The following is an 11033-nucleotide window of genomic DNA, read 5'->3' as shown; positions in this document are numbered from 1 at the left end:
CGCGTCTCGTGCATGATACGGATACTGTGAAATAAAACTTATGGTTGGATCAACGTGGCGTGCTCGTGACTTGGTACTTTGGGTATAGAAGCGACGTGAATTTTTCTCCATGTATGCCCACCATGACCATTGCAAATTTGAAGTCTACCAGGCGTAGTCGAGCGATATGGCACGTGCCTGGTTTACAGTTGTGGTTTCATGCTGGAAAGTGTTTCTTGCCGTTGCGACAGATTAATCCTAGGTACGATACACCCACGTGCACAAACGTTACCACGATGGCTCTTTGCAACCACAATCTAACGCTAACCATTGTGAGCATGTATACCCACGTCCATCACAATTGCCGGAATCGCAACACTTTACAGCCTAGGCACAATCGAGGTGTGCTAATGAAGGTGACCTGATGGCTTCCTTCTCGCCAAATCTGGACGCTTCAAGTATCTGAAATGAGGTTTGTGAACGAGATTGGCATAAAAAAAATGCAATGCTAGTTTCAGCACATTCTTTGAAAGTTAAAAACATCATGCAAATTAATTATGGATATTGGCTTACGTTTCGCACTACCAAAAAGTCCCCAGCAAGTTATGGGTGTGGTACACATTCTTCCCTCGAGTACGTTGGCGATCTAGATCATAACGGTGTAAACGTGTAGGGTTGTGTGACCAATATCCACAATACAGGTTTTTTTTTGGGGGGTTGGGGGGGGAGATTATATCCTGTAAATAAATCAAGATGGTTGGACACGTGAGATTTTTTGTTTTTGTTTTTTACAATGGCTTTGGGGACATGCATGGCGTTGTCTTCATTTGTGGGGATGACCTAAAAAAACGATGAACGTCTGCTTCATTCGAGCTTAATTTATTTTCTTGTAGAACAATGCCTCGTTAATTTAAACCTGTTTTTTTTTTTATGGAGCGATAGTTTAAAATGGTGCGACTCCTATTGGAACCCTTGTATGTAACGCCACACTTAGAATTGTACTGCAATTGTACTGCCTGAAAATGCACGCAAAATAACTTTATCGACTAAAGATATTTAAGACGTTACAAACACTTCAAATGACCTCAAAAGGGGCTTCCCTAATCCTGTTGACATTACGGTTGGGCCAAGGAATGCATCAATACGTGGATTTGAATGACCACTGGTTTAAGTGAGGTATTCATTCAGCCCTGCAGGATGAAAGGTCACGTGTCCCGGAAGCCATGTGCTCTGGGTCTCATACTTGGCACGTTTTGAGGGAAGCATGTGTAACACCAAAAATAGGACTGGTGAAACTGTGCGAAACGTCTGCTAAGGGGCCGTCCATAAATGACGTCACACACCTAGCGGGGGGGGGGGGGTCAGGCATTTGTGATGTGTGACGAAGGGGGGGGGGGGGGTGAGAAATGTGACGTCACATCAAAATGCGCAACTTGAAATAAATAAACAACACGTTCTACTTAAAGACTTTTTAATAAATGTTTTCTCCTACAACATCAGAGTGCAGCGCCACATTCAATACGCACCACAATGGCAATAGTTTAAAGCGATTTGAAGCATGTTTTATATATTTTTTTGGCGGGGGGGGGGGGACAGAGCTTTGTGACGTCATATTTGAGGGGGGTCTTACTTTTGTGACAACGTGTGACGAGGGGGGGGTCAAAAATCGCGTGACGTCATATATGGACGGCCCCTAACATTAATATATTTTTTTTATTGTAACTTCAAATAAACGTGCATAAATTGCCAAAAATATGAATTCTCCAATGTTCATGTTCACCAATGATTTGCTGGGAAACACCACCAGACCACCTTCCATGACAAGCACGTTGGTTGCAGTGGTGGCTATGCCTATATAATTGTAGTGTTGTAAGGACGAGCAGACTTCTTTAGGAGGCACACTCTGTTTATTGTATTATTTCCTTATACAACGCTTAACACACACAGAGGGATATTCGGTCCCCTCACCCGATACCCTAGGGAGGTACAGCCTCCGGACCTGGCGGGACTCACACGTCTACCGCTATCCTAGTCCTCCGGCTAGGACCTAGGGGAGGCTATCTGACCCACCGCTGGCCCGGTGGGTCCTGACCACTGGGTATGCCGAGCCTTAGCCCTCAGAAGGGCTGGGAGGCTGGTCCAGGGTCCTAGCTAGGCTTCAGCCCAGTCTTCTGTCTTCGTGCAGGGAGAGAACTCCCCGAGGTCCGTTGGGTCACCCGTCTTATACTCCTTCGTGGCCAGGTAGAACCAATCACACATTCCCACGTGGAACCGTCTGATTGGTTCGTACCAAACCCTGGCTACGATCCGTTTCACCTCGACTGACCCCAACCGTTGTACCCAGGGGTAATGCTGCACTGCCCTGGTGGCAATGCAGGTTACGCAACAGCGCTTAGTTAACACCTCTACAGAATGTACAATCGAGCTGTGCTCGGAGTAGATGTTCCATTCCCAGGCCATTCTCGCTACTTTAAGTTTGCTCCACACGCAAACGCATTACATTTTTATTTACTACTGTCCCACGCACTCACTGACATGAGTCTCGGCGCTGCACTCCACGTTATCCTTTACTGTTATACTGGTAGGAACCTCCTGGTTAGACCAGCCCACAGGGGATTATTGTGTCCGTCCGTCGTGCATCCAAAAATGGGAGGGTGGGGAGGGGCTGGGTGGGGAGGGTGGGGTGGGGAGGGTAGGGAGGGGCTGGGTAGGGAGGGGCTGGGTGGGCAGGGTGGGGAGGGGCTGGGTGGGGAGGGTGGGGAGGGGCTGGGTGGCGTGGGTGGGGAGGGGCTGGGTAGGGAGGGGCTGGGTGGGGAGGGTGGGGAGGGGCTGGGTGGGCTGGGTGGGGAGGGGCTGGGTGGGGTGGGTGGGGAGGGGCTGGGTGGGGTGGGTGGGGAGGGGTGGGGTGGGTGGGTAGGGGTGGGGAGGGGCTGGGTGGGGTGGGTGGGGAGGGGCTGGGTGGGGTGGGTGGGGAGGGGCTGGGTGGGGAGGGTGGGGAGGGGCTGGGTTGGGAGGGGCTGGTCACCCCGTGGTGCCCTTATAAACTCAACATTTAACCTACTCACGCCGGCTTGTGCCCACCCTCAGTCGGGCATATTTGCGGAATACACCACGTGGTGCCGCCGTTGACCCTTGCCATTGACCGAGCAACCCAACATTCCTACCAGCTCCCTCCACAGGAATGTGTTCAGGCATGCGTTTCTCCCCCCAAATTCATCCACTTCCGCCTTGTACTGTGTTTACTGCACGTGCGCGGCCCACCTACCACACGTACTACAAGATTCATACGATACATCCAACTCTACTAAAACATGGACGTCCACGTACCAGCACTGCCCACCTTCTACACAGCACAGACGCTAAACACCAGCTACGATGACATACAGCAAGTTTACATCGCCAGGTAAGCAGAAAAATTATATATGTACACACACCACCACGTACAATTGATACTTCAATCAGTGCCGGATGAAGCTAGTGCGGAACCTGTAGCATATGTTATGAAGGGGCCCTAAATTAAGAACACAAATATTAAAACAGTTTTTACTTGCATAGTAAAGTAATTGTATTTTTTCATTTGCTATACAGCCCGACAAAGACCAATCGCCAACCTTAAATACCCAGTCGTTCATAAAAGTTGAAGGCGGTATAGTATTATGGTAAGAGCAAGTGCAGAATCGCCAAACCGGAATTGATAGCTTGAAAGCATTTAGCGTGGGGCCCTTGAAAGTGCGGGGCCCGTAGCAGATGTAGCCACTTATGCTACTACGAAAATCCGGCACAGACTTAGATCACTACAATCACACCTTCCAAAAACTTGCAGCGCAATACTTAACTCATTTGTCGCTTCATTTTCACATGCCAACGCTTACAAACTCACCGATGTATTAATTAACATTCCCTACAAGATTCTCGCTGTACCCTTCCTTACTTTTACCTACACCCGTCATGTACCTTACAGAAAAACCTGCACTTACACCAATTGATGCCTTTTTCGCAAGTGCTGCACCTACAGCTCGTGAACCTCACGCCCTCCAATAAGCAAAGTAGCTTACAAATAGCACTGCAATCAAGGTACCCAACTCTGGAGCCCATTGGAAAAGTCTGCTTGTTCAGAACCACCCTCACCTCACTTCCGCCGAGCCATTCGTTTCTATTGCAATGACATGAAAAGCAGAACCTGCAGGGCTATTGCTGCCGTGGCAAGGTTCATCTGCTTTCAAAAGCCCTCCGAGCTCGATGTGCTGAGACCCGAGCTCGTTAATATAATCACGTGATACCACGCCATTATTACCATCAGTCCGTTTAGGATAGGCCAACGTGTCAAATGAAATCCACACCACTCGCAACTCAAAGATTTGACCCACGAAAAAAACGCAAAGCGCCAATTGGAGGTGTGAATTTATGCATCCTTTCCTGTTATCAAGCCACAGAACGGCAAGCAAGAAATCTATTCGTGGCACGTTCAGTATTGCAAGACCATTGATGGTCGTTGCCCATTGCAATCGGCAATGCATCTATACCCAGAGTACAAAGTCACAAGCACGCCACGCTGATGCAACCAGTTTTATTTCACAGTATCCGTATCATGCACGAGACGCGTTACACTTTGAATGCGCACAGCGCGTGGGTCCTGCCATTCCGCTCGTGGTGCGCTCGGAAGTTGGGGTGGCAGCAGAATTTCAAGGCCGCGATCGTGATCACGAACTCGAGGAAGTCGACTTCCCCATCTTTGTCATCGCCAAGGTCCCTCAGGATGCGGCTCACAACGAACCCATCCACGGGATTCTGAACGGAATCACGACGGGGAGAGGGGGACAAGGAATCCGCCTGGATTTAGAGACGACAGACTGCAGAACACCGGCAAAATCTTTAGCACGTGAAACTGGAGCGGCTCACAACGGTCGCACATGCAGAGCAGCCCAGCATATAGAAGCGTATCGCAATGCACCATTCACAAACACGCATACGTCAGGCAAATGGCGGATTAAAAAAAACTGCACGCGAGATTTGGCACAGGTGAATTACCCAAACTACAGAGTAGACCGGATTATAATGGGGTTTTTCCCCTTTTTTCTGGCAACAAAACTGAAACCTTTTTTCACAAGGATTCATGTCTGCATTAACCACAATACCTGCAGTCAAATGCAAACAAAAAACATACTATGATAATATGAAAATCCCTATTACAATTTTGGTACTGGCAAAGGAGGTCTAAATGATGTAGACCGGATTACTTCCACATGTGGCAGAGGCAATGTTGGCCAGGAGGGGATGAAACTTTTGCACGAAATTCAAAAGCGGTCAGAAGTTGCGCCACATGCCTGCCGAAAAAGGAGGCGATTAACATTTGATACCACATCGATGTGGTGTGCAGAGTTAATGAGCATGTGCCACGAGTATACTGGACGCCTTTCCCCCAGAGCGGTGTTAACTAAACGGGTCGAGATGATAATATGAATGCGCTCGACCTTTGAAGCAAGGCATGGGATCAGCTGGGACGGGCGACTGCATGAACAGCTGGCGCTGTAGGCAATCGGGAGACGACTCGAGCAGGAATGCCACGGTTCTAGACACGCTTTTAACTCACTTAAATGCTCCCAGGTTAAACTCACACTGCCAATAATGGAAACATTGGCGTCAAGCCAAAAAACGCGTGAGAAAGACCCTCATTGAGCAGTGGACTGTACGCGTACATGGTTAGCAAAAGGTACGATCCCAAATAAATACGACCAAAAATGGGATGATAAAATGGAGGGACTCGTCGATGTGAAAGTGAAAAATACGTCTCACCTGGATCAGACTCTTGCCCTTATCCCCGTTCAGGAAGCTCCTGAATTTCTCTTTCTTCAGACAATCTTTGACAGCGTTGTCGTGGGCGAGCTCATTGAAGGTGGACAGGAGCTTCAGGGTGGCTGCATGGAGGTCGCTCATCTTGGCAGAGGAAGACGCACGGTCGAGTCGGTACGCGAGAGGAATCTGCGAGGACACGAGACAGCCACAACGAGTCTTCAAAAAAAAAAAAATCACGTTAAGACAACGCACACTGCACCTCAAATGTGACGAACCGAAAAAAAAAACGACCGAAACATCGCGTAGAGCCCCAGCTTTGTTCCAAACACAATTCGTGTTGGGTCTAAACCTCAGCCAGCGCTGCGCACTGCTCCCATCGAACCGAGGCAAAACACCCACGCGTCACAGAGATCCCCACAGCACACGGCATCTTCCACAACACAGCAGCTGCGCAAAGACCTGAGAGCGACTTCTGCAACTTAAACAACAACAACGCCTGCTGCAGCCTCCGTCGCGGCTTTTATGAAGCGCGTCCAGTAGCGTCACCACTCACACCTGCTCGCTCTCGTTGCGCGATTGAGTGATGATTATGTTGTTGATTGGTCCCGTTCATCCGGTTTCCCGGCTAATGCGCAAGTTGAGGTCTGAGCACAGAAGCAGCAACAACATCAACAGACGATTAACTGGGAGGCGCGTGCCAAGCGGGCCCCAACATTGTCATCAAGCGGGCGCTTGATGGAGGGTGAGTGGAGGAGTTTGCACGGGGACGATTTAAATTAAATCTACATTCATAGTTCACAGTTTATTTATTTGGTATAGCCCTGTGAGCCATTCGGCTCTTGAAATCGGGTGCAACCTCAACAAACAAAAAACATGAACAAGAAAACATCTTAAAGTGATTATGTGTGACTGTGCAAAACAGAAAATCCAGGAAAAAAAACAATCAAAATATTCCTGAAATATCACCGTACACCAACGCTGTGTGCAAAAATCCCAGTGGGATGCAAGTCAAACAATAACAACAACAACAACAACCACAAGAAAACTAAGATTTAGGCCATTCGTCACTCGCAGCCGACACCACAACCCCTGCTGTGATAATTGTACGTAATTGAGATGCCCGCGTGATCACTTAATGATTTCACTGATATGTACATTATATGTACGTGGATCTGCCGTGGTGCCAAGGTTTGCTCACTGGATGTGTTATGCAGAGGTCTTCGGCTTGAACTCCCCGGGCGGAAGTTAAACCCTTGCCCACCCAGCATTTTAAAGAGGTACACCACATCTTGATTTGAAGCTTTCGTGACTGCAGGAATCCATACTGTTTGGTTCTTTCGGTAAAGTCACGTAGGTAGAAAAAACAATATTATATAATATATATTTTACCTACGTGGCTTTACCTAAAGAACCAAAGAGTTTCGATAGACCACGGGTATATGATCAGTATGTTTTGACAGCAGTCGCCTGACCAACATTTTGCCACCTCCTGTATATCAGAGCAGGTGATGTGAACTGAGATTATTGTTAACGGATAATTGATGACAATGTGTGGACTGCGTCAAACTGTGTTCAACAATGAGAACACGTGCCACGTGCCCCTATTAGAACTACGAACGACCATAATAGAGGGCAGCTTGATCGTGATTGGTGGAGTTAGGGGCCGTCCATAAATGACGTCACGCGATTTTGGACGATTTTTGACCCCCCCCCGCCCGCCTTCGTCACACGGCGTCACAAAAAGTTAGACCCCCCCTCAAATGCTTCAAATCGCTTTAAACTATTGTCATTGTAGTGCGTATTTCATGTGGCGCTGCACTCTGATGTTGTAGGAGAAAACACGTATTAAAGTCTAATTAAGTAGAACGTGTTGTCTATATTTATTTCAAGTTGCGCATTTTGATGTGACGTCACATTTCTCAAACCCCCACCTCCCCCCTCGTCACACATCGTCACAAATGTCTGCCCCACCCCCCCCGGCCCCCCCAGGTGCGTGACGTCATTTATGGACGGCCCCTTAGCCGCTGGGATGCCGTCACAGGCGGCAAGACTCGTGTTGCCCCCGCGGGGCTGAGAAAAGAACAGAGCCCTGATTAATATTTAGCTTGGCAAAAGGTTGTATATCACTCGTTCATAAAGCCTGCCTTCGCTAGGAAAACGTTTTCAATAATAATTAACCTGATGACGGACGCGTGTGTTGCGCCCGAAACGTCGTGTTTTTTTTATTATGTTTTTCTATATACGTGACTTTACCGAAAGAACCAGAGTAATAATTTAACCTCATGTTGATTGACAATTTTTTTTATCTACGATCAGACACTGAGGGAACGCTGATATCTTTTACGTTTTTTTTATTAATCAGATTTGAACGTCTTAAAATGCGTATTTTTTTTCGTTCAAAACCACTCGAATCTGAAATATCTCAAAAGCAATAAAAGGTAGGACAATGGTTCTCCCTTTCATTTTATTTGATGTTTAACGCTCTATGAAACTAACAAAACACCCCAGAATCTTATATTTTGAATAGATTCTGTATGACACGCACAAACATGTTTTAGGGCACTTCAAATCGAGATTTGGGGGCCTTAAAATGAAAAATCTCGGATTTTCAGATGTTTCCTATCGTCTTAAAAGCTACCTATGCACCCTAGAAGTTTTTTGACAGAGATCAAGGTCTTTATATAGATGTGTTTTGTATTCTCTTAAATATTATCAGTATACATTGGTTTTATTCGGAATAAAGTCTTACCAAACTCAATTGTATTAGAGATGCATTAATGGAAGAGTGCTTGCACATCACATTACGACTGTTATAATAATTTCAATTGAAGGCGTCACGAGTAAAATTCACATTGATGCGTTCCTTCGCCCAACCGTTATTGTAAGAGGAATAGGGAAGCTGTCGAGGTAATTGTCAAGTGTTTTATTAATTTATCTTTTTCGCTTCAATTTAATTACCGAGTTTCCTTAATTGTAATTCCTCTTTTTAGGCATTGCATTATAATTGAGAAGTCGTGTTAGGTACAACTTTCAATAGGCGTTACACCACATGCAGCTATCGCTCAATAATTAAAGATTTAAGTTAATGTGAAATATTCAGTCCTGCGGGATGAAAGTCATTTGGTTTGAATGAAGCGGACATCCACTTCTCTGGCCACATTCCCACAATAAATTAAGTGAAGGCCATTCCCCCCAACATGTTTCGGAAGTCATCTATAAACAATTCGCACGTGTCCAACCGTCCCTTTCCGAAGTTCATATTTGATCTGCTTGAGGGAAACATGCATAACACCAAACAGGACTTTTAGGGTAGTCTGTGAAACGTCCAAGATGCAAAACTTTCCTTTAAATATGCCAAAACCGTGGAAAAGTGCAACCAATCGAATGCAACCCCCTTCCCCAGCATTTAAAGTAATTTTTTGGGGGGGGGAGGTAATACTTAGATTAACAATAACACCACGTACAGATCACTGAAAGCATCGCTGTCGATAAATATTACGTATGCAAAGGCTGGGTTGCCGTTGTAGAAGAATGTGCACCAAATCCAGTTCACTTGCCAATCAAAAGTATACACTCCCTGCGAATTTGCGTGGGATGAAACAGAGGCATGAAAATGAAGAGTGCAGCCCCATCATACGTCGCGTAGTTTGTCGCAACTTTATTCATCCTTCCGGTTGTGAAACCACAGAACTGCAAGCAGGAAACAGATTCCTGGCACGCTCCATATCGCAAGATTATTCCCTGGTGGTTGTCCCATTGTGGCCATCGCAAATGGCAGTGCAGCAAGACAGAGGTCGTTTTTATACCCAGAGTAGAAAGTCGCAAGGAAGCCACATCGGATGCAACCACAATGTTTATTTCACAGCATCCGTATCATGCACGAGACGCGTTACTCTTTGAATGCGCACAGCGCGTGGGTCCTGCCATTCTGCTCGTGGTGCGCTCGGAAGTTGGGGTGGCAGCAGAATTTCAAGGCCGCGATCGTGATCACGAACTCGAGTAAGTCGACTTCCCCATCTTTGTCATCGCCAAGGTCCCTCAGGATGCGGCTCACCACGAACCCATCCACGGGATTCTGAAACGGAATCACGACAGTGAGCGTTAGACAAGACTGGAACAGGACCGACTGCTAAAACTGCGGAACACGGGTAAAATCTACAGCAATCAAGTGAGACACGGTTTAATTTTATGCCAACGCAGGTAAGTCTAGCACGTTGATTAACAAAGCCAACCACAATAATATGTACTGCAGTCTCGGAATTAAACATGAACCATTCGAGTCTATAAGACTACATTAATCCCCTACTGGTATTCGCCCCGGATTAGGCCCAATCATAAATCATCCTGCAGGCCGAAACACCACTTGGCACAATTATGGCCATCGCCTCAAAAGGCGATTAAAAAGCAATCACCATCGAGACGTCGTACTCGATAGTACATGGTTGCGAGCTCTCCAACACACCGGTGTGCTAAAGTAGCAACTGATCGGCACGCTTTACGTAACACCCCTCAACAATTTGGCCGTGTCCAGTTTAACAGGCATTTGTATTTGCGTGGGCCAATCCAGAAACCTTCATTATGCAGAAAACGGAGATTAGAGGGGTACAAGCCCAAAAGACAAAACCGGAGACTCAAATGGGATCATGAACATAGGGACTGGTCCAGACGAATATCAAAAGCCACGTCTCACCTGGATCAGACTCTTGCCCTTATCCCCCTTGAGGAAGCTCCTGAACTTCTCCTTCTTCAGACAATCTTTAACCGCGTTGTCGCGGGCGAGCTCATTGAAGGTGGACAGGAGCTTCAGGGTGGCTGCATGGAGGTCGCTCATCCTGGCAGAGGAAGACGCACGGTCGAGTCGGTACGCGAGAGGAATCTGAGAGGGGATGGAAAAAAAAGACAGATTTCAGCCACGTGAAAAAGCGCACGGCGCCTCATTTTACGCACCACAAAGCGATTAGCTACAAAATGACCTTAAAAAGGTCTGACAACCATCACGTAGCGCAAACCTTTCTTCCCGAGCCAATTTGCCCCGTCGGGCCTCGGCCTTAGCCAGAACTGAGCACTACTCTTCCCCCAAGCACAGGCAACCCCCACGCGTTGCAGTGATTCGCGTTACGCAAGGCACCTCCCGCAACAGCCGCAGCGGTCTCTGCCGTACAGAGACCTGAGAGCGACGCCACCACTCACACCTGCTCGCTCTCGTTGCGCGATCGAGTGACGAGTTTGTTTGATTTGCTCCCCTCTAGCCAGTTTTCCGG

At 47.3% G+C, this 11033-nt stretch overlaps 2 protein-coding genes across 4 annotated transcripts; both read right to left on the bottom strand.

Annotated features, from left to right (window-relative positions):
- Window positions 1–4532: 4532 nt before the first annotated feature.
- Window positions 4533–6321, bottom strand: LOC116956160 (protein S100-A1-like). 3 transcript variants are annotated; one of them, XM_032977643.2, is made up of 3 exons: window positions 6232–6321; window positions 5773–5958; window positions 4533–4767 (listed from the first exon to the last, which is right to left on the bottom strand). In XM_032977643.2, the coding sequence occupies exons 2-3, from the start codon at window positions 5911–5913 to the stop codon at window positions 4582–4584; spliced, it is 327 nt and encodes a 108-aa protein (XP_032833534.1). In that variant the 5' UTR covers window positions 5914–5958; window positions 6232–6321; the 3' UTR covers window positions 4533–4581. The 3 variants fall into 3 exon arrangements, with proteins under 3 accessions (XP_032833534.1, XP_032833535.1, XP_075909992.1); XM_032977644.2 differs by having other exon boundaries at window positions 6172–6263; XM_076053877.1 differs by having other exon boundaries at window positions 6155–6237.
- A 3289-nt stretch (window positions 6322–9610) lies between these two features.
- On the bottom strand, window positions 9611–10689 carry LOC116956165 (protein S100-A1-like). Its single transcript, XM_032977652.2, has 2 exons — window positions 10463–10689; window positions 9611–9847 (listed from the first exon to the last, which is right to left on the bottom strand). The coding sequence occupies exons 1-2, from the start codon at window positions 10601–10603 to the stop codon at window positions 9662–9664; spliced, it is 327 nt and encodes a 108-aa protein (XP_032833543.1). The 5' UTR covers window positions 10604–10689; the 3' UTR covers window positions 9611–9661.
- Window positions 10690–11033: the final 344 nt, after the last annotated feature.

The sequence above is a fragment of the Petromyzon marinus genome, chromosome 63, assembly GCF_048934315.1.
Source record: "Petromyzon marinus isolate PM22_M1 ecotype Great Lakes invasive population chromosome 63, UKy_Petmar_22M1.pri1.0, whole genome shotgun sequence".
Classification (NCBI taxonomy): domain Eukaryota; kingdom Metazoa; phylum Chordata; class Hyperoartia; order Petromyzontiformes; family Petromyzontidae; genus Petromyzon; species Petromyzon marinus.
This window is presented reverse-complemented; position numbering and strand designations above follow the sequence as displayed.

Coding starts and splice junctions, on each gene's coding strand:
- LOC116956160 (XM_076053877.1), bottom strand. CDS start 6,202: ATGCCGTGTGCTGTGGGGATCTCTGTGACGCGTGGGTGTTTTGCCTCG. Junction 5,959..6,154: donor CGCGTGGGTGTTTTGCCTCG/GTTCGATGGGAG, acceptor GTGTCCTCGCAG/ATTCCTCTCGCGTACCGACT. Junction 4,768..5,772: donor AGGGCAAGAGTCTGATCCAG/GTGAGACGTATT, acceptor GATTCCGTTCAG/AATCCCGTGGATGGGTTCGT.
- LOC116956165 (XM_032977652.2), bottom strand. CDS start 10,603: ATGAGCGACCTCCATGCAGCCACCCTGAAGCTCCTGTCCACCTTCAAT. Junction 9,848..10,462: donor AGGGCAAGAGTCTGATCCAG/GTGAGACGTGGC, acceptor ATTCCGTTTCAG/AATCCCGTGGATGGGTTCGT.